This window comes from Hemitrygon akajei, chromosome 4 (genome assembly GCF_048418815.1).
Source record: "Hemitrygon akajei chromosome 4, sHemAka1.3, whole genome shotgun sequence".
NCBI classification, from domain to species: domain Eukaryota; kingdom Metazoa; phylum Chordata; class Chondrichthyes; order Myliobatiformes; family Dasyatidae; genus Hemitrygon; species Hemitrygon akajei.
This window is the reverse complement of record NC_133127.1, coordinates 11628583-11651623: the sequence shown is the minus strand read 5'-3', so window position 1 is coordinate 11651623 and position 23041 is coordinate 11628583. Positions and strand designations below refer to the sequence as shown.

At 41.8% G+C, this 23041-nt stretch overlaps 1 protein-coding gene across 4 annotated transcripts in view; it reads left to right on the top strand.

Moving 5' to 3' along the window:
• Positions 1 to 2245: 2245 nt before the first annotated feature.
• Positions 2246 to 23041, top strand: part of nagk (N-acetylglucosamine kinase) — a 39177-nt gene continuing 18381 nt past the window's right edge. For 2 of the 4 annotated variants that reach the window (XM_073042086.1, XM_073042083.1), the window contains exons 1-3: positions 2246 to 2327; positions 2932 to 3016; positions 5259 to 5357. In XM_073042086.1, coding sequence (XP_072898187.1) covers positions 2275 to 2327; positions 2932 to 3016; positions 5259 to 5357 — 237 coding nt within the window. In that variant the 5' untranslated portion in view covers positions 2246 to 2274. The remainder of the gene's footprint in view (positions 2328 to 2931; positions 3017 to 5258; positions 5358 to 23041) is intronic. The other 2 variants (XM_073042084.1, XM_073042085.1) reach the window with 2 other exon arrangements.

The window sequence follows — 23041 nt, the reverse complement described above, 5'->3', positions numbered from 1 at the left end:
CAAGTTTGCGGATGACACGAAGCTGGGTGGCGGTGTTAGCTGTGAGGAGGATGCTAAGAGGATGCAGGGTGACTTGGTTAGGTTAGGTGAGTGGGCAAATTCATGGCAGAAGCAATTTAATGTGGATAAATGTGAGGTTATCCACTTTGGTTGCAAGAACAGGAAAACAGATTATTATCTGAACAGTGGCCGATTAGGAAAAGGGGAGATGCAACGAGACCTGGGTGTCATTGTACACCAGTCATTGAAGGTGGGCATGCAGGTACAGCAGGCGGTGAAAAAGGCAAATGGTATGTTGGCATTCATAGCAAGAGGATTCGAGTACAGGAGCAGGGAGGTTCTACTTCAGTTGTACAAGGCCTTGGTGAGACCACACCTGGAGTATTGTGTGCAGTTTTGGTCCCCTAATCTGAGGAAAGACATTCTTGCCATAGAGGGAGTACAGAGAAGGTTCACCAGATTGATTCCTGGGATGGCAGGACTTTCATATGAAGAAAGACTGGATCGACTAGGCTTATACTCACTGGAATTTAGAAGATTGAGGGGGGATCTTATTGAAACGTATAAAAATCTAAAGGGATTGGACAGGCTAGATGCAGGAAGATTGTTTCCGATGTTGGGGAAGTCCAAAACGAGGGGTCACAGTTTAAGGATAAAGGGGAAGCCTTTTAGGACCGAGATGAGGAAAAACTTCTTCACACAGAGAGTGGTGAATCTGTGGAATTCTCTGCCACTGGAAACAGTTGAGGCCGGTTCATTGGCTATATTTAAGAGGAAGTTAGATTTGACCCTTGTGGCTAAAGGGATCAGGGGGTATGGAGAGAAAGCAGGTACAGGGTTCTGAGTTGGATGATCAGTCATGATCATACAGAATGGCGGTGCAGGCTCGAAGGGCCGAATAGCCTACTCCTGCACTTATTTTCTATGTTTCTATGATAGGAGAGGAGAGTGGACCGTGGGAGACAGGGTAGAGAAGGATCTATGAAGGGTCTCAGCCCAAAATGCCAACTATTTATTCCCCTCCATAGATGTCATCTGACCTGCTGAGTTCCTCCAGCATTTCGTGTGTGTTGCTTAAGATTCCCAGCAGAATGCCTTGTGTTTGTGTTATCAGGACCATAAATTCCTTCCAATAGTAACATTTACCTGTCTCACACTCGTAAAAAGAAAAATCTTTGTTTGCGTCTCACCGAAGTAAAGCAGTAGAGTTCGGTTGAAGCGGAGGTAAAGCTACCGGACTTTTAAACTATAGGCCTGAAATAACAATGCAGATAATGCCATTCTTTTCTTTCATCCGGCACTTTATTTCAAAGTATTTTCTTCCCGTTGCTTCACGCCGAAGAACCCCATCGACCACTCTTGCAAATATCGTTTAGGCTAAAAAAAAAAGCAGATTTTGTAGTTTATTTTTTGTTTACATGCAGAATCCAGGCAGATAGTCAATTACAGGCGATTTCATTGACTTCTAAAAATATATTTTGCAACATGCGCAAATTTATGAATGTAATTGGAAATAAAGCACGACAGCGCCTCCAGGAGTCAGCGGAGATTCAGCACGGCATCAAAAACCTTGGCAAACTTCATAGATTTGTAGCATTACGGTCTGGTATGGGAACACCGATGATTTTGAGCCGAAATTCCTACAAGTAGTAGATGATTTGACCTAGTACATCACGGGTAAAGCCCTCCCAACCACCGAGCACGTCTACATGAAACGTTGCCGGAGAAAAGCAGCATCTGTCATTAAAGATCTCCACCACTCTGCCATCAGGTAGAAGGTACAAGTGCCTCAGGACTCGAACCACCAGGTTCAATAACAGTTACTACCCCTCAACCATCAATCAGGCTCTTGTACAAAACTTTTTTCAACTATTGAGATGTTCCCGCAACCAATTATCTCACTTTAAGGACTCTTTATCTTGCTATTTCATGTTATTTATCGCTATTCATTTGTATTTGCATTTGCCGTTTGATGTGTTTTTACGCTCTTGCTCTTTCGTTGATCCTGTTTACAGTTAACATTCTATAGATTTGCTGAGTGTGCCCGCAGGAAAATGAATCTCGGGGTTATACGAAGTAACATATATGTAGGCTGATAATAAATTTTACTTTGAATTTAAAAACATGCTAGAGTCAATGTTTGATTCTCCTTTCTCTCATGCGGATTCTTCTTTGTACTATTCCAAGCAACCAACCACCTTCCGCCTTCTGCCGGCTCGGACCGCGTTTCCGCATCACGTGACCAGCGAACGCTTATTGCCGGTCCTGGGTCACATGAGAGACATCCGTCTCCGCGAAATGAAGCCGCTGTACGGTGGGGTAGAGGGGTGAGTGAGTGAAAGGGAAGGGAAATAGAGGGAGGGAGGGTGGGAAAGCGACTGGGAGGGTAGGAAAAGGAAGGAAGGGGGAGGGAAAGGGGAAAAAAGACGAAGGGAAGAGTGAGGGGGAGGGTAAGAGGGAGGGAGGGAGGGTAGGTGGGAGAAGGGAGGGTAGGTGGGAGAAGGGAAGGAGGAAGGGATAGAGGGAAGGAAGGGGCTGGAGGGAGGAAGGGTGCCTAACCCCCCCACCCCAGCCCCCCAGTCCTTCGCCCGCCGCACCGCCCCATTTGCACCACCCCAGAGAGTGGACTAGATCTGGTGTCCCACTTCACGACAATGACTCTTCCCTTGCGCCGTGGAAACATTAACAGCTCCGACTAGATAGTGGACGCCAAGTCTTTGAGTATATTTAAGGCTGTGGTTAATGGGTTCTTGATCAGTCAGGGTGTCAAAGGTTATGGGGAGAAGGCAGGTTGAGAGGGATTATAAATCAGCCATGATGAAATGGCGGAGCAGACTTGATAGGCTAAATCGCCTACCTCTCCTGCTATCCCTTATGGAAAACTGTTCTCTGGGCTTTGGTAGCAAAAGTTAATTTTAGTTCTGATCCTAGAGGAGGGACCAGCTCGAATGTTGTGTTGATTGCTGAAGATGGAACCATTGTGGCCAAGGCAGATGGACCTTCTACCAACCACTGGGTATGGGCTGGTTTCTTTGTCCACTGGGGAACATTGGGATTGCGGGGCACACGGTGTCTATCTGGTCAATTCTGTACCTTTCATGGTCATCGGTTTCTTCCCGTTGCGTGGAGTAATTTGTATCAGTTCAATATCACCCCCCTTATGTCATCAAATTTGTTGTTTTGCAGCAGCAGTACTGTGCAATTATATAATAAAGCAATAAATTGCAATAAGAAATATCTATAAAAGTTAAATTAAATAGGTTGTGCAAAAAGAGAGCAAAAGATAGTGATACACACAAAATGCTGGTGGAACACAGCAGGCCAGGCAGCATCTATAGGGAGGAGCACTGTCGATGTTTCGGGCCGAGACCCTTCGATGCTGCCTGGCCTGCTGCGTTCCACCGGCATTTTGTGTGTGTTGCTTGAATTTCCAGCATCTGCAGATTTCCTGGTGTTTGCAAAAGGTAGTGATGTAGTGTACATGGGTTCGTTGTCCATTCTGAAATCTGATGGTGGAGCGGAAGAAGCTGTGCCTGAAACGTTGAGTGTGTGTATCGTCAGACTCCTGGACCTCCTCCCTGATGGCAGCAATGAGAAGAGGCCATGTCCCGGATGATGGAGATCGTTAATGAAGGATGCCACCTTTTTTGATGCATTACCTTTTGAAGGTGTCCTTGATGTCGGGGAGGCTAGAGCCCATGATGGAGCCGGCCGAGTTTGCAACTTTCTGCTGCAGGTTTTTCCAATCCTTTGCCATGGCCCCACCAAACCATTCTAACTGACGGTGATGCCATCAGTTAGAATGCTCTCCGCTGTACTTCTGTTGAACTTTGCTGGGTCTTTGGTGACATATCGAGTCTCCTCAAACTCCCGGTGAAATATAAGCAGTGTTGCCTGTAAGGTCTGCTCCTGCTTCATGGAGTAGGTCAGCACAACAACGTTGTGTGTTACTGTTCTATGCACTGAGGTACAGTGAAAAGCTTTTTATGTATGCCATCCATGCAGATAACTTCATCACACATTAGTATATCGAGATAGTACAGGAGGAAAGTACTGGAGAGAAAAAAATAGGATGTAAAAAAAATCTGGCCAGTAATATGATGTAAAATACAGAAGGGAGAATGTGTTACAGTTGCGGGGAAAGTGCAGGCAGGCAGCGTGCAAGGGGCCATGAGGGTGAGTGATCAGGAGTTCAAGTTCATCATACAAGCGTAATAAATTTTATTTTGACAGTTGAAGTTTAAAGTTGTGTAAAGGAGGAAATTGTGGATAGGGGGCACACAGATTAATGTGTGTGCTTGTGCGTCCATGTGAGGATGGTTTCAAAGTAACGAGTGTTGTGAAATAGAACACGAGATGAGGCCGCTAATCTCTTCACAGTGTGCAACATGCTGCGGTACCGTAACGCTTTCCAGCGCTGGCGAACTGGGTTGAATCCCTGCCGCTGTCCGTAAGGAGTTTGTACGCGCTCGCCGTGACTGTGTGGGTTTTCTCCAGGCTCTCCGGTTTCCTCCCGCAGTCCAAAGGTGTTTGGCTTAGTAGGTTAATTGGCCACGTGGGTTTAATTGGGTGGTGCGGGCTCTTTGAGCTGCAAGGACCTGTTATCATGTTGTATCTCTTTTTTAAAAAAATGCAGAAAATGTTAATGCTTTATTACTGTGTGCAGAGGGAGAGGGATGACAAAGGAACATGGGAACAATTAGAGTAAAAAAAGTGTTGTGCTGAACCAATTAAATTAGTAATCAGATAGCTAACTCATCTCTTCTGTCCATATCCTTCCATTTTCCTCATATTCATATGCTTAGCTAAATGTCTCTTAAAAGTTCCTAATGTATCCACTACTTTAGGGAGCACATTCCAGGCACCCACCCCTCTCTGAGTTTTTTAAAAAAAAATCTGCCCATCAAATCAATTCTCTTGCGATGCAAAAGGGAGCTGTGCTCTTCAAAGACCTTTCTTGCTTGGGCTGTTTGCACCCTCTCTCTCAACAATCCTTGCCTGGACATTGTCTTAACTCTTATCTTGCTGCATCTTCCACGGTATCTCCTGATGAAGGGTCTCAGCCCAGAACGTCAGCTCTTTATTCCTTTCCATAGCTGCTGCCTGACCTGCTGAGCTCCTCCAGCCTTTTGTGGGTGTTACTCTGGACTTGCAACATCTGCAGAATCTCTTGTGTCCACATTATCTCAGTTTGGTTGAGATAAGTTGGTATTTGTGGTCGTCTGATCTCTATCGGTTTAATTTCTTTTTCTCCGCAGCTGGTTGGGGTGGACCAGTGTTTGTCAGCCATCAATCAAATGGTCGAGGAAGCCAAGATGCATGCTGGCAGTGACCCAGGAGTACCACTCAAGTCCTTGGTAAGGAAACCAGAACTTGCTCAAAACATCCAACAACCTTAATGAATATTGGAAGAATATTTGGGTAACCTGTTAACACTATTACAGCACCAGCAACCTGAGTTCAATTCCATCACTGTCTGTAAGGAGTTTGTACGTTCTCCCCGTGACCCCCCCCCGGACTTCCTTTGGGTGCTCCGGTTTCCTCCCACATTCCAAAGACGTACTGGTTGGAAGGTTAATTAGTCACATGGGGGTAAGTGGGCAGGGTGAGTCTGTCAGGACTTGTTACCATGCCAGAGCTCTAAATAAACTTTTTAAGAAAGTAGAAACTGCTAGAAGAACTCATTGGGTCAGGCATCATCTGTGAGGGGAAGCAGACAGTTGCCATTTTGTGTGGAGACCAGTGCAGGTGAAAGGTCGTGACCAGAAATGATGATTGCTCATTTCCCTCCGCAGATGCTACCTGACTGTAATTGATCTTGTGGGTGTAATTGGGCAGTGTGGGCTCGTTGGGCCAGAAGGGCCTGTTACTGCGCTGTATTGCTAAATCTTAACGAGTAGGTCAGTACATGATCGTTGGAGATGGTTCTGTCATTCCTTACGGATGCTTGTCTTATCGCCGTATCTACAGTGTATAACTGTCTCAGTCTCAGCCTTAAATGTGTGTATTTCTGTATGTTCATGGTCTCCTGCTGCTGTAGCCCGTCCACTTCAAGGTTCAATGTGTTGTGTGTTCAGAGATGCTCTTCTGCACACCACTGTTGTAACGCGTGGTTCAGAATCACGTTTTGTATCACTGGTATATGTTGTGAAGTTTGTTGTCTTTGCGGAAGCAGTACAAAATAATAGAAAAGAAGGTGACAGTTACTATGTATAAAATAGTTAAATTAAATCAATAGTGCAATAAATAAAAAATAAAGAAGTAGTGAGGTAGTGTTCCAGGTTCAATGTCCATGCAGAAATCAGAGGCAGAGGGGAAGAAGCTGTTTCTGAATCACTGAATGTGTTACTGAGTTACTGTCGCCTTCCTGTCAGTTTGAACCAGCCTGACCATTCTCCTCTGACCCCTCTCATTAACGGGGTGTTTTCACCCACGGAACTGCCACTCACTGGATGTTTTTTTTTCTCGTGCCATCCTCTGTAAACTCCAGACACTGTTGTGCATGTAAACCCCAGGAGACCAGCAGCTTCTGAAATACTCAGACCATCCCGTCTAGGATCAACAATCACTCCACAGTCAAAGTCACTTAGATCACATTTCTTCCTCATTCTGATGTTTGCTCAGAACAGTACCCGAACCTCTTGACCATGTCTGCATGCTTTTATGCATTGAGTTGCTGTCACCTGATTGGCTGATTAGATATTTGCTTTAATGAGTGTACAGCTCTGCCTAATTAAGTGGCCACTGAGTGTATGTTTGGTGTCTCGCCGTCCACAACCTCTACAGATGGAGTCCTCTAAGGAAGGAAATCCTGCCCCAACGTAACCTGTCCCGAGACTGGCTTCTGATCCAGGTCTGTAACCAGAGGGAGGGCGCCCGTCCAGCATTCAGCCTGTTCCAGTGTTTGCCCGTTTATTTATTCATCACATTGAAACGTACAGCGAAATGTGGCATCTGCGTCAGCAAGCAGCACCCAAGGATGTGCTGGAGACAGCCCACAAGTATCAGCACACGTTCCAGTGCCAACAAAGCAAGCCCAGAATGTTCAACACATGCACACACAGTGATAGGCAGGCTGTCCCTGGGTCTTCAGTCCTTGGCCCCGGACTCTCGGCACCCCCAGCATGACAAACTTCTGTAGATGCACTATGGGGAGTATCCTGACTGGTTACATCGTGGCCTGCTATGGAAGCACCCATGCCCAGGAATGGAGAAGTCAACAGAAGGTGCCAGATACACCCCAGTCCATTGCAGGAAAATTTTTCCACACCTTTCAGTTCATTTACAAGGAGCACTGCCTCAAGTAAGCAGCATCCCCTGCCCACCGGTCAACCAGGCCATACTCTCTTCTCGAATCTACCATCGGGCAGGAAGTACAGGAGCCTGAGGTCCCACACCACCAGGTTCAGGAACAGTTATTACCCTTCAACCATCAGGCTCCTGAACGGTGTGGATAACTTCACTCACCACAACGCTGAACTGATTCCACAACCGACAGGGTCCTTTACAAATCATGTTCTCAATTTTTTTTTTATTTGCGTGATTTGTCTTTTGCATATTAGTTGTCTATTAGTCTTTATATATAATTATATATATATAATATATTAGATTTCTCTATTTGCCTGTAAATGAATCACAAGGTAGTATATGACAGCATATACACATTGATAATGAATTTTACTTTGACTTTGGAGGGGAATAATCAGTTGACATTTTAGGCTGAAACACTTTGTTGGGTTTGAAAGGAAGAGGGTAGAAGTCAAATTACGGCTGGGTGAGGGGAAGGGGTAATTTCTGATGGAAGCTCGTTTAATTCCATTGGTTTAGTCAGCTGCTTAACCTTAAATTCCATTGGAGCTTTGAACTTGTGTTCCTGGATCACTGGTCATACTGTAGGGAAGTACTTCTGGATTATTGGAACAGGGTTCAAACCACAGAAATCACTAAATTCAAGCTTAACGGATAGGAGAGCTGGCGACTGAAATTAATAACCTTAGTTAAATGATCATCATTCATTTGCAGTCCAAGGTGCAAAATAAAGTCCATACAGTCACAAAGAGCACATATGCAGTAGTTATGACCTAGCACATGCAGTCACAATGACATTAGCTCAAGCTCCTGATTGGCATGGTCTCAAGATTATGTACACAAGAGATTCTGGAAATCCAGAGTAACGCATGTTAGGGTCTATAGCAAATATTAACTTCATCAGCAACTGATCTTCAGATATGAATGTGGATTGTAGATCGAATTTAAAATGCAGCCCTAAACATGGTTTTCCTGGAGCCGTGAGCTAGAGTTGATTGCAAAGCAGCCAATGCTGATTAACATTCGGTTTGGGTGCCTGGTGTGCACGTTGTAACTATAGAATTGTCCTGCTGTTACTTTTGATCTTTGGCGCATAAAAATGTCAGGTAGTGTCGGGTCGGGAGGCCTCTTCCTCTAAAAGTGTCTCCATATGATGCTTGCTGTTCATTTTGGTTAAATAAAACACTTCTATATCTGCCAGCTTCAGTATGTCTCTGGTGACTTTGTTAACATTACAACACACACAAAATGCTGGAGTTTCAACCCAAAGCATCAACTGTTTATTCATTTCCATAGATGCCTCCTGACCTGCTGTGTTGCTCAAGCATTTTGTGTGTATTGGCCCGAAGATTGACAGGCTGACATACAGCGCGAGGTACATGTTCGTGTGAGACAGTATAATGTTACTGACACTATTATAGTAAAACAAGCAGTTGTATAAATACGTGAAACGGCAGCAATATAAGATACAACAGTGACCGGCGCTGGATGAGAGTGTGTTGCCAAGTTGGGGAGTGGGAAGGGAAGGGAAGGGAAGGGCATTCAGACGGGGTGTACATGTGTGCTGGATGGCAGCACGGTATTCAGAGATCTAACAGCCTGGGGAAAGAAGCTGTTACCAAAGAATTTCCAGAGAATTTAACAGGGTATGTATTTTCATTGGGTTTTATTGTGGAACAGGAAATTGATACTCTGTTACTCAATCAAAGTCAGCTTCAAAGTTCAAAGTAAATTTATTATCGAAGTACATACTGTATGTGTCACCATATACAACCCTGAGATTCATTTTTTGTGGGCATTCTCAATAAATCTACAGAATAATAACCATAACAACCAATGAATGAGGGACTCAATGAGATTTATTAGACAAATCTGTTTATGACATCACAGTGAAACAATGGATCAGCTTACAGAGTGTGGAGTTGTACCTGCGGGGTGGGCATTCATTCATAACGCTTCAAGTAATCAGTGGTAGTTTGTGTGGATTGTTATAGAGGGGCGGAGGGAAATATATTTAAATAGAAACTGGTAAAGTGCCAAGTTGCTGCTTTAACAGATTTGAAACCTTTATCATCCAGTTCTGATAATTGATCATTTATTATTAACTCTGACCAGACGTTTATAATGTTGTAAAATGTTGCAAGCTGAATCATCTGCAGCTCAATAGCAGTAAAGCAAGGGAGATGGTGATGGACTTTAGGAAGACTAAGCCTGCATTGCTCCCTATTGATGGTGAGGACCTACAAGCACCTGGGCTGCACCTGGATGACAGACTTGAGTGGAGCACCAACACAGAGGCTGTGTACAAGAATGGCCAAAGTCGCCTCTACTTCCTGAGGAGACTGAGGGCCTTTGGAGTATGCAGGCCTCTCCTTCACATGTTCTACCAGTCTGTTGTTGCCAGTACAATCTCCTGTGTGGTGATGTGCTGGGGCAATGTCATCAACACAGGTGATGCCAACAGGCTCAATAAACTGATTAGAAAGACTGGTTCTGTTATAGAAGTCAAACTGGTCACACTGGATGGAGGCTGTGGTAGAACAAAGGACCCTACGGAAAATCCTGGCAATTCTGGACAAGGTTTCTCACCCTCTGCATGCCACCTTGGCTGAACAGAATCAGAATTGGGTTTATTGTCACTGGCATGTGTCATGGAATTTGTTAACTTAGCAGCAGCAGTTCAATGCAATACATAATCTAGCAGAGAAAAAAATAATAAATAAAAATCATGAGTATATCAATTACACTATACGTATATTGAATAGATTTTAAATAGTGCAAAAAACAGAAATAATATATATTTAAAAAGTTAGGAAGTGTTCATGGGTTCAATGTCCATTTAGGAATCGGATGACAGAGGGGAAGAAGCTGTTCCTGAATCGCTGAGTGTGTGCCTTCAGGCTTCTGTACCTCCTAACTGATGGCAATAGTTTTTTTTTTAATAAACTTTTTTTTATTGAGTTTTCAAATAATTGCAGAAATAAAAGAAAATATATGAAAAAAAAATATATATATGTACCCTTCCCTCCTCCCCTCTAACATCCCTATAGAAAAAAGAAAGAGAGAAAGAAAAAGAGTGCCTGGATATCAGAAGATCCCCACATGCTCCATGGAGTTCGTAATAACTTTAGTATATATATTTCTTTCCCCAAATAACCAATTATTTCATCTTCAGAGCACCTATATATTTAATCCTGTCTTTTGTAAATAAGGGCGCCAAATTTTCAAATATGTTTCATATTTATCTCAAATTATAAGTAATTTTTTCAAATGGAATACAGCTATAAATTTCCTTCTTCCAACGATCTATACTTAAATATGTATCCAATTTCCAAGTAACTGCAATAGCCTTTTTGGCTACTGCCAGTGCAATTTTTATAAATTCTTTCTGATATTTATTCAATTTGGGTTTTGGTTTTATCCCTTCAATATCGCCTAGTAAAAATAATATTGGATTATGTGGAAGTTGTGTTCCAATAATTTGTTCCAATAAAACTCTTAAATTTGTCCAAAAAGGTTGAATTTTAGAACAAGACCAAGTAGAATGTAAAAAAGTACCAATTTCTTGGTTACATCGGAAACACTGATCGGATAAATTTGGGTTTAATTTATTTATTTTTTGTGGTGTAATATATAATTGATGTAAAAAATTATATTGCACTAATCTTAACTGGACATTTATTGTATTTGTCATACTATCAAGACATAGTCTTGACCAATTTGTTTCTTCAATTTTAATATTCAAGTCACTTTCCCATTTTTGTCTTGACTTATGGACTCCTTGTTTAATTGCCTGTTTTTGAATCAAGTTATACATACAAGAAATAAATTTTTTAATCTTTCCTTTTTGAATTAAAGTTTCTATTTCATTAGATTTCGGCAATAACATTGTTTGACCTAATTTTTCTCTTAAATAAGCCCTTAGTTAAGAGAGGCCTTTAAACTAATTAATGGGGGGGGGGAGGATTCTAGAGAGCAAATAATTAAAAAGACAATGGAGAAGGTAATGGATGTAGGTAAAAGCGGAGGAATGTACGGAGATAAGCGTAAAGTTGTACAAAAGGAAAAGGTAGGAAATAAGTGTCAAACATATTTGAAAGTCCTTTATTTGAATGCATGTAGTATTAGGAATAAAATTGATGAGTTGACGGTACAAATAATTACGTATGGTTATGATATTGTGGCAATTACGGAAACATGACTGCAGGGTGACCAGGACTGGGAATTAAACATACAAGGGTATTCGACAATTAGGAGAGACAGGCAAGAAGGAAAAGGAGGTGGGGTGGCTATGTTAATAAAGCAAGAAATCACTGCAATAAAGCGAAATGATATTGGCTCAAAGGATCAGGATAACAAAACAATTTGGGTAGAAATAAGAAATAGTAAAGGGAAAAAAGCAGTGGTGGGAGTAGTCTATAGGCCTCCAAACAGCTGTAACTCAGTTGGTCGGAGCATAAATCAGGAAATAGTTGGGGCTTGTAATAAGGGAACAGCTATAATTATGGGGGATTTTAACTTTCATATTGACTGGACTAATCAAGTCGGACACGGCAGCCTTGAAGAAGAGTTTATTGAGTGTATTCGGGATGGGTTCCTTGAACAATACGTTACTGAGCCGACAAGGGGGCAAGCAGTCTTAGATCTGGTCCTGTGTAATGAGACAGGACTAATAAAAAAATGTCCTAGTAAAGGATCCCCTTGGAATGAGTGACCATAACATGGTCGAATTCCATATTCAATTAGAGGATGAGAGGGTTGGAACTCAAACAAACGTACTGAGCTTAAATAAAGGAGACTATGATGGTATGAGAGCGGAATTGTTTAAGATGGATTGGGAAAATAGATTAAAGGGTAGATCGGTACTTGATCAGTGGTGTATATTTAAGGAGTTATTTTACAACTATCAAGAAAAATATATTCCACTGAAGAAAAAAGGGTGTAAAAGAAAAAATAGTTATCCGTGGCTAAGTAAAGAAATGAAGCAAAGTATACGACTAAAAAGAAAGTTATATAAGGTAGCTAAATCTAGTGGGAAGATTGAAGATCGAGAAGCTTTTAAAGATCAGCAGCAAATAACAAAAAGATTGATTAAGAAGGGGAAGATAGATTATGAAAGTAAATTGGCGAAAAACATAAAAGTAGATAGTAAGAGTTTTTATAGTTACATAAAAAGAAAAAGGGTGGCTAAAGTAAATGTTGGCCCCCTAGAAGATGAGACCGGGAAATTAATGATAGGGGACATGGAGATGGCGGAAATGCTGAACAAATATTTTGTATCAGTTTTTACAGTAGAGGACACTCAAAATATCCCAACACTGGATAAACAGGGGGCTCTAGGGGGGAGAGAAGCTAACTACGATTCAAATCACCAAGGAAATGGTACTTGATAAATTAATGGGACTGAAGGTGGATAAATCCCCTGGACCGGATTGCTTGCATCCTAGGGTCTTAAGAGAAGTGGCGGTCGGGATTGTGGATGCATTAGTGATAATTTTTCAAAACTCACTGGACTCGGCAATGGTCCCGGCAGATTGGAAAAATGCTAATGTAACTCCTTTATTTAAAAAGGGCAATAGACAGAAGGCTGGGAATTATAGGCCAGTTAGCCTAACATCTGTGGTTGGCAAAATGTTGGAATTGATAATTAAGGAAACAGTAACAGGACATTTGGATAAACATAGCTTAATAGGACAAAGTCAGCATGGCTTTACAAAAGGGAAGTCATGTTTGACAAATTTGTTGGAGTTCTTTGAGGACATAACATATGGGGTAGATAAAGGGGAACCAGTGGATGTGGTGTATTTGGACTTCCAAAAGGCATTTGACAAGGTGCCACACCAAAGATTATTACTTAAAGTAAAAAATCATGGGATTGGGGATAATATTCTGGCATGGGTGGGAGGATTGGCTTTCTAACAGAAAACAGAGAGTTGGGATAAATGGTTTATTCTCAGACTGGCAGTTGGTGACTAGTGGTGTTCCGCAGTGATCGGTGTTGGAACCCCAACTCTTTACAATCTATATTAATGATTTGGAGAAAGGGACTAAGTGCAGCGTATCGAAGTTTGCTGATGACACAAAGATGGGAGGGAGTGTAATGAGTGCGGAGGACATTGAAACCCTGCAGGGGGACATAGATAGGCTGAGTGATTGGGCAGACATTTGGCAGATGAAATATAATACTGACAAGTGTGAGGTCTTGCACTTTGGCAGGAAAAATAATAGAGCAAGTTATTATCTAAATGGAGAGAAACTGGAAAGTGCTTCTATGCAAAGGGATCTGGGGGTCCTGGTGCAGGAAACACAAAAAGTTAGTATGCAAGTGCAGCAGGTGGTCAAGAAGGCCAATGGAATGCTGGCTTTTATTGCTAGGGGGATGGAGTATAAGAACAGGGAGGTCTTACTGCAGTTGTACCGGGTATTGGTGAGACCACACCTGGAGTACTGCATGCAGTTCTGGTGTCCATATTTAAGAAAGGACATACTGGCTCTCGAGGCAGTGCAGAGAAGGTTCACTAGGTTAATTCCGGGGATGGGTGGGTTGATGTATGATGAGAGGTTGAGTAGATTGGGACTCTACTCATTGGAGTTCCGAAGAATGAGAGGCGATCTTATTGAAACATATAAGATTGTGAAGGGGCTTGATCGGGTGGATGCGGGGAGAATGTTCCCAATGATGGGTGAAACTAGGACTAGGGGGCATAATCTTAAAATAAGGGGATGCCGTTCCAGTACTGAGATGCGGAGAAATTTCTTCACTCAGAGGGTAGTGGGGCTGTGGAATTTACTGCCCCAGAGAGCTGTGGAAGCTACTACACTCAATAAATAAAACGGAGATAGACATTTTCCTGGATAAAAATGGCATTAGGGGATACGGTGAGCGAGCAGGTAAGTGGACATGAGGCTACGTTTAGATCAGCCATGTGATCTCCTGGACCAGTTTTCGATAGCCTGGATGGGTCGGAGAGGAATTTTCCAGATTTTTTCTCCTCAATTGGCAACTCGGTTTTTTTTCCCCGGGTGATCACATGGGTTTGGGCGGGATGAAGAATAAAATAAAATGGGCGGCATGGTGCCCTGTTGGTTGGCACTGTTGCCTTGTGGGATTCGGTGAAAACTAGAGTTAAGATTGGATCAGCCATGATCTTGTTGAATGGCGGAGCAGGCTTGAGGGGCCGATTGGCCTACTCCTGCTCCTATCTCTTATGTATACTTATGTATTAGTTGGAAGTAACAAAAAAGAGTGTTGTTTGATACTTTATATTTATTCTTTAATTGATCAAATGACATTAATATACCTCCTTCAAAACAATCTCCTATATTCAGGAAGTTTATGCGTTTCCGCTTGATGTATTAACTCCATAAAAGGAGGAATTAATAAATCTTTAAACCTTTTATAAAATTCAGGTGGAAAACCATCTTCTCCTGGAGATTTATCACTTTGAAGTGATCCTAGGGCTTCTTCGACCTCTTTCAATGTAAAAGACATATCTAATCCCTTCTGTTCTTCCATATTTAATTTTAGAAGAGTTATTTGTGATAAAAACCTTTCTATCTTGACATGATCATTTTGTGATTCTGATTTATACAACTCAGAATAAAAATTCTTAGAAGTTTCATTAATTTCTAAAGGTTTATAAGTAATTTTATTTACTCTTGTTCGAATTGCAATTATTGTTTTAGAAGTCTGGTCTGTTTTTAACTGCCATGCAAGGACCTTATGTGATCTTTCACCTAGTTCATAATATCTCTGTTTAGTTCTCATAATTGCTTTTTCTGTTCGATATGTCTGGAGTGTATTATATTGTAACTTATTAATAAGTTGTCTTTGTTTTTCTTCTGTCATATTTCTTTGAGATTCTTTTTCTAATTTTGTAATCTCTTTTTCCAATTGATCTATTTCTATCATATATTCCTTCTTAATTTTAGAAGTATAACTTATTATCTGACCTCTCAAATATGCCTTCATCGCTTCCCACAATATAAATTTATCATCAACTGAATGTGAATTTGTATCTAAAAAGAACTGAATCTGCTTTTTCATAAAATCACAAAAATCTTGACGTTTTAGTAATATTGAATTAAATCTCCATCTATAAATTGATTCCTCTTTATCTATCATAATCATTGTCATTATCAAAGGAGAATGATCTGACAATATTCTCGCTTTATATTCCATATTTTTCACTCTATCTTGAATATTCGTTGATAATAGGAATAATTCGTTGATATCTATCCTTGAATATGTTTTATGTCTTTGAATAAAATGAATAATCTCTTTCTTTTGGATTAATTCTTCTCCATATAGCAATCAAATTTAAGTCTTTTATCAATAATAGAGTTAATTTTACTACTTCTGATTTTGTGACAACCTTTGTTGATCTATCTAAAACTGGATCTAGACAAAAGTTAAAATCTCCACCTATTAATATTTTGTCATGTGCGTTAGCCAAATTCAAAAAGACCTCTTGTATAAATTTTACATCATTTTCATTTGGTGCATAAATATTCATAAGAGTCCATAGTTCTGAAAAAATTTGACAATGTATAATTACATATCTCCCCGCCAAATCAATTAATACGTTTTGTATTTTAATTGGTAAATTTTTATTAACCAAAATTGCAACTCCTCTCGCCTTTGAATTAAATGAAGCTGCAATAACATTTCCAACCCAGTCTCTTTTTAATTTCTGATGTTCTATGTCTGTTAAATGTGTTTCTTGTAAAAAAGCTATATCTGTTTTCATTTTTTTTAATGTATGTTAAAATTCTTTTTCTTTTTACCGGTCCATTAAGCCCATTAACATTAAAACTTAAAAGATTCAGTAAATTAGTCATTATTTTTAATTATGTTACTCTAATCTATAATAATACCTAATCTTTCAACTTTTGTGGTATCTTGGGAAATCTTTTTAAAATTCTCCATGTTGCTATGTGTGTCCCCACCGATCATCCAGGCAGAAAGATGGAAGAAAAATAGAGTATAAAGAAAAAAAACAAAATACCCCCCCCCCTACTAATGTTGTGGAAAAAAAAAGAACACAACATTACCCCCCTCTGTTGTACGGGTCATGGCGATCACCATGATTACACACGTGAATCCCGCAGTAACCGATCCAAAGCTCCCCAGCCCCCCCGCAACATAAAAAAAGTATATATATAAGAAGAAACAAAAATATTATTCTCAATTAGTATTTCTGAAATTTTGCTTTTCTCCCTTGTATCATCCTTAAATGTCCATCACTTCCATTCACTGTCTCTATCTTTATCTTTAATCCATTACGCTTGGAAGTCTCTGTGTAATTAGCGAATAAATGGAAGTTTTTGTGCTGACTCCTCCGCTTCTCGATAATCGGTAAAAAATCTTCTTTTTCCCTCCTCCAAAAAAATTATCAATGTTGCTGGGTGACGCATTATAAATTTATAACCCTTTTCCCATAAGACTTTTTTCGCTGGGTTAAATTCCTTCTTTCTCTTCAAAAGGTTATAACTTATGTCAGGATTAAAAAGAACTGCCTTCCCTGCTATCATCAATGGCCCGTTTCTCTTTTTGGCACATTGGGCAGCCGCCTTCAGGATCTTTATCTTGGTATCTTAAGCATTTTATCAAAATTGATCGTGGATTTTGATCAGCTTGAGGTCTTGACCTTAAGGCTCTATGAGCCCTTTCAATCTCAATTAGAGTTCCTTCTTCCATTTCCAAGTTCTCAGGGATCCATTTTTGAAAAAAATTTATTGGATCTTCTCCTTCTATATCTTCTTTGAGTCCAACAATTTTAATATTGTTTCGTCTACTAAAATTTTCAAGCTTATCAATTTTTTCCATAAATTGTTTTCTTTCTGATGTCCAGGCAGTAATATCATCTTCCATTTTATTCATTCTTTCAACCATGTCTTCCGTTGTAGTTTCCAAATCTATAATTCTCTTTTTCATTTTTTCCTGTCTTTTTGTCATTTTATCAAACATAATCTTCATATTTGTCATTTTTCTTTTGATTACTTTTAATGCGCCTAATTTACGCATTATTTGCATCAAAGTCTTTTCTATATTTCCAGAAAAACTTTTACCTCCATCTTCGTCTGATTTTTCCAGAGATTCTGACTCTCCCTCAGATTCACTTTCACTATCGGTTTCAGTCGCAACTGGGATTTGTAGTTCTGGTTGCTCTCGTTTGCGCATGCTCCTTCCTTCACGTTTGCGCAGTTCTCGTTGGTCTTTTTCTTTAGAAATGGTCGATGTTGCCGCAGTTTCCTATTCTGTATCGCCGGAGGTGAAATGTACCTGAGCCCGCGGTTCTTTGGCAGAAGTGGGCCTTGATTCTGTTCCAACTTGCGTTGTCTTCACGGTAGTAGTTTTCTTCATCTTCTGTTTGTGAGGCATAACTTGAAACAGTCCGGAGTAGTTTATAAGTAACTTTTAGAAAGTATTGACTAACTTTTCTTCACTTAAACATTAATTTATTGATTTTTTACGGGAGAGCTGGGTTCCAGCATCTCGATCCTACGTTATCACGTGACGTCCCCCCACTGATGGCAATAGTGAGAAAAGGACATGCCCTGTGTACTGGAGATCCTTAATAATGGACGCTGTCATTCTGAGACACTGCTCCCTAAAGATGTCCTGGGTACTTTGTTGGCTAGTACCCAAGATGGAGCTGACTAAACTCGCCTCCTCTCCAGGGCCTCTGTCTACATTGCCCACTGCCTAGATGGAGTCGATTTGGAAAGGATGTTTCCCATGGTGGGAGAGTCTAGGACAATCGGTCACAGCTTCAGGATAGAGGCACGTCCATTCAAAACAGATGCGGAGAAATTTCTTTAGCCAGAGGGTGGTAAATTTGTGGAATTTGTTGCCATGTGCAGCTGTGGAGACCAGGTCACTGGGTGTATTTAAGGCAGAGATTGATAGGTTCTTGAATGGACATGGCAACAAAGGTTACCGGGAGAAGCCTGGGAACTGAGGTTGAGGAGGAGGGAAAAAAAAGGATCAGCCCTGATTGGAAGGCGGAGCAGATTCAATGGGCCAAATGGCCTAATGCTGCTCTTAGGTCTTGTGGTCTTATTGTGATTGGACCAGGTCAAATTATTGGTGATATTTACACTTGGGAGTGTCTAACTCTTGTTGTGACTGCTACTTTCAGTTACTTGGAGTCTGCTTAACAAATCTGTGAAAGTAATTGAATAAAACATGCGAGTGAGAGTGCAGAGTGACCTGCTGTTCGGCTGATTTAAGCACCGGGCCAGATTGGAAAGGAAGGGTAGAGGCCCAAGGAAATGACAGCTCAACTGCTCGAACCTCATGGCATCACAATCACTTGTAGACTGACAGTGTGACTTTAGGGGAGCTTGTCCAAAGAACCAAGGTACCAGTAAAGACAACCGACAAAGGCAATGTGGTGTACAGGATCACCCGTGGAGACTGCAACCAGAGCTATGCTGGCTAGACAGGACGTAAGCTTGCAGCTTGTTTACGGGAACACAGACTGGTAGCATGGAGACATGACCACTGTGGCTGATCTCGTTGCATGTAGACCGAGAAGGACGCCACTTTAACTGGGACACCGTGGAGATTCTGGTGCAGTCAAACGTGAAGCAAGCACGAGAATTTTTAGAAGTGTGGTTCTCTTCTGATAACTCCATAAACAAACATATCATCGAACCCCTAAGAGCCAAAGCAACATGGGCCAGGAGAATTCAAAGGTGAACTGAAGGGATAGCAAGCAAACGGGGGCCTACATAAACACGAGCTCTCCCAGAGAGAAGCACCAACAACTGCGTACTGGGGCTGTCTCCTCGACTGGGGATGAAACATCTGCAAGCTAATTGCCAAACTGCAACATCTAGTACTTTGAACTTTTAATTTAATGATTTATTTGTAAATCCTGTAACACTGGCTATCATTTAACCCTGGTGGAGGTTAATGGCAACGCCAGTAGTGATTTTATTACTTCATTAAGGAGAGCGGTTATGTGGAAGACTTTACAGGAAGATGCGGGGGTCTGTTGGTAATCGGATTTAAGAGGGCACGAGGTACAAGAGCTGGTGATGTTCCAGAGGGTGGAGGTGGAGAACGGTTATCAGGAGTTTGCAGAGGAGGAGAGGAGCGTGTTATCTGTGTTGTACTGCAAACATCTGCTGCAGGAGTTCAGTGGGTCGAGCAGAATCAGCAGGAGGGAAGGAACTGTCGAAGATTTGAGCTGACACCTACGTCAGGACGCACAGAACATGGGAGTAGGTCCTTTAGCCCACCATGTTGTGCCAAACTGTTTAAACTAGTAATTAAATCCCCTTTTAAGCTAGTCCCTTCTGTCAACTCTATGTCAGTATCCCCCCATTCTCTGCATATTTAGGAGCCTTTTAAACAGCTTAAACAGTTTCCCCCAGCACATCATAAACTCAAGAGATTCTGCAGACGCTGGGAATCCAGAGCAACCTCAGTGGAAAAAGCCTGCCTGCATTTATCCCATCTGTACCCCTCATATCTCCCCTCATGGTCCCTTTAAACTTTTCATCTTTCACCCTTAACCCATGACCTCTTGCTGTAGACCCACCCAACCTCAGTGGAAAAAGCGTGTTTGCATTTACCCTATCTATACCCGTCATGTTCCCCTGTAACTTCTCACCTTTCACCCTTAACCCATGACCTCTTGCTGTAGACCCACCCAACCTCAGCAGAAAAGCCTGCTTGCATTTGCCCTATCAATACATAATTTTGTATACCTTTATCAAATAGAACCATAGAAAAGTCCAACACAGAAACAGGCCCAGCTAGTGCATTCCGAGCCATTTACACCGACATCTCCCATCTCCCTGCACCGGGACCTTAGCCCTCCATACTCCCCTCATCCCCTCAGCTCCAGGGAATAAAAGCCTACCCTATTCAACCTTTCCCTGTAACTCAGTTCCTTAAGTCCCGGCAACATCCTTGTAAATTTTCTCCGCGCTCTTTTCAATTAAGGTGGTGGGGTGGAGATGCGTCTCTACCAAAGGCGATTGTAAGGTGTTCCTTCCCTCGACTAGTGTAACACCTGCTTAGCTTTCTCCCCCCCCCCCCCCACCCAATCAGGGTCACGTGAGGCCATGGGAGCAGGCGGTGGATGGTCGTATGAGCAGCCGGTGCAGATTACAAGTCCTGGTTATGTGACCACTGGCGCCAGGCAGACAATCTCTGAAGAGTGTTGATAATGGCTGGCTGGGGTCACCCAATTTGTAAAGACACTGCCCAGAAGAAAGTAATGGCAGATCACTTCCTATTGATAACTTTCCTGTAGATAGGTGACCAAAACTGCACAGAGACCTGATATGGGTTTTTAAAATTAAAGATGAGTTAAGTATTTTACATAGGATCTTGGAATAGGTAGTGAGGTGGAGTTTAAGAGGTCTATAGATAGATGTTTGATTATGAAGGGCACGGAGAGGTGATACACAGGGGAGGACAGTCTAAACTGACATCAGAAGCAGCACAACATTGCGGGCTGAATGGCCTGTCCACTGCTGCGTTCTTCTACGTTCTGAGAAGGCGAGTAAGACTTTACCTTCGTGCTGAGGTGTTATATCAATGCAGCCCACCCTAAGTTCAGATTGTTGTGCTGATCTTAATCATTTCATCTTGGACTCCTGCTGCGGGCGTCTGTACAAGTTTGGGGCGCTCATCACATCTCGACACTAGGAGTAGACTTTCAGGCCATGATCTCCTTACTACCATTGACTCTTTACAACCATCGGGCAGGAGGTGCAGGAGCCTCAAGTCCCACACCACTAAGTTCAGGTGCATTTAATATCCTTCAACCATCAGGCTCCTGAGCCAGTGTGGATAACTTCACTCACCTCAACATTCCACAACCTATGGGCTCACTTTCAAGGTCTCCACAACTCATGTTCTTGGTGTTATTTATTTATTTTTGTTATTGGCATCATTTGCATTCTTTTGCACATTAGCTGTTTGTCAGTGGTTATTTTCAAATTTTCATAAATTTGAATATATTTCTCTATTTTCCTGTAAATGCCAACAAGAAAATGAATCTCAGGGTTGTACAGAGTGACATACAGGTAATTTGATAGTAAATTGACGTTGACATTGTTCCCGCCCTCACCTGCCGATCAACCCTTTCACCTGCTAACTCTTGTTCTGCCCCTTACCTCCCACCATTTTATACGGGGTATTCTCCCTTTCCTGGCCAGGTGAAGTCTGTCCATTTCCTTCCACACAGGCTGCCTCATCCTTTGAGTTCTTCCTGCAGTTTGTGTGTTCCAGATTCCAGCATCTGCAGTCTCTTATGTGTAGATGTCAGATTCTGACCTTGGCATCAATGCCCATATACAACAAATTAATTGGAAACTGTTTTAAAATGCTTCATAATGCCAACCTTTGACACGAATCTTAACTTTGAACATAGAATGCTACAGCCCAAAATCAGGTTTAATATCCCTGGCATATACCTTGTGGCAAAGTTTATGGATGATATGAAGATAGGTGGAGGGGTGTGTATTGCTGAGGAAGCAATGCGATTGCAGCAGGGCTTAGACAAATTGGAAGAATGGGCAAAAAAGTGGCAGATGGAATACAGTGATGGGAAATGTATGATCATGCATTTTAGTAAAAGGAACAAAAGTGTAGACTATTATCTAAATGGGGAGAAGGTTCAGACATCAGAGGTGCAGAGGGATTTAGGAGTCCTCGTGAAAGACTCCCAGAGGTTGATTTACAGATTGAGTCTGTGGTAAAGAAGGCAAATGTAATGTTGACATTCATTTCAAGGGGAATAGAATATGAAATAAGGAGATAATGCTGAGGCACTAGTCAGGCCACACAGAGTTTTGTCAACAGTTTTGGGCCCCATATCTCAGAAAGGATGTGTTGTCATTGGAGAGAGTCCAGAGGAGGTTCATGAGGATGATTCCGGGAATGAAGGAGTTAACATATGGGGAGGGTTTGGCAGCTTTGGGCCTGTACTTACTGGAATTTAGAAGACTGTGTGGGGATCTCATTAAAACCTACCGAATATTGAAAGGAGTAGATAGGGTGGATGTGGAGAGGATGTTTTCTGTAGTGGGGGTGTCTAGAACTACAGGGACGGCTTTAAGATTGAAAGACGATCCTTTAGAACAGAGGTAAGGAAGAATTTTTTTTTAACCAGAGTTGTGAACCTGTGGACTGCTCTGCCACAGACTGCGGTGGAGGCCAAATCCGTGGGTATGTTTAATGCAAAAATCGATAGTTTTCTGATTGGTTAGGGTATCAAAGGTTATGGCAAGAAGGCAGGTGTATGGAGTTGAGTGGGATCCAGGATCAACCATGATGGAATGGCGGAGTGGACTTGATAGGCTGAATGGCTCCTCTGTCTTATGGTCTTAAGTTGTGAAATTTGTTATTATGCAGCAGTAGTACTTTGCAATTATTTACTCTTTTTATTATGTCATGCAGTGTGTGTGTATGTATTTATATATTTAAAGTTACTAAGTAGTGCAAAAAGAGAACCAAAAAGTAGTGTTCATGAGTTTAATGTCCATTCAGAAATCAGATGGCAGAGGGGATGAAGCTGTTCCTGAATCATTGAGTGTGTGCCTTCAGGCTCCTGTACCTCCTCCCTGATGGTAACAATGAGAGGAGGGCATGTCCTGGGTGGTGGGGGTCCTTAATGATGGATACCACTTTTTTGAGGCGTCGCTCCTTGAAGATCTGGATGTTGGGGAGACTAGTGCCCTTGATGGACCTGACTGAGTTTGCAAC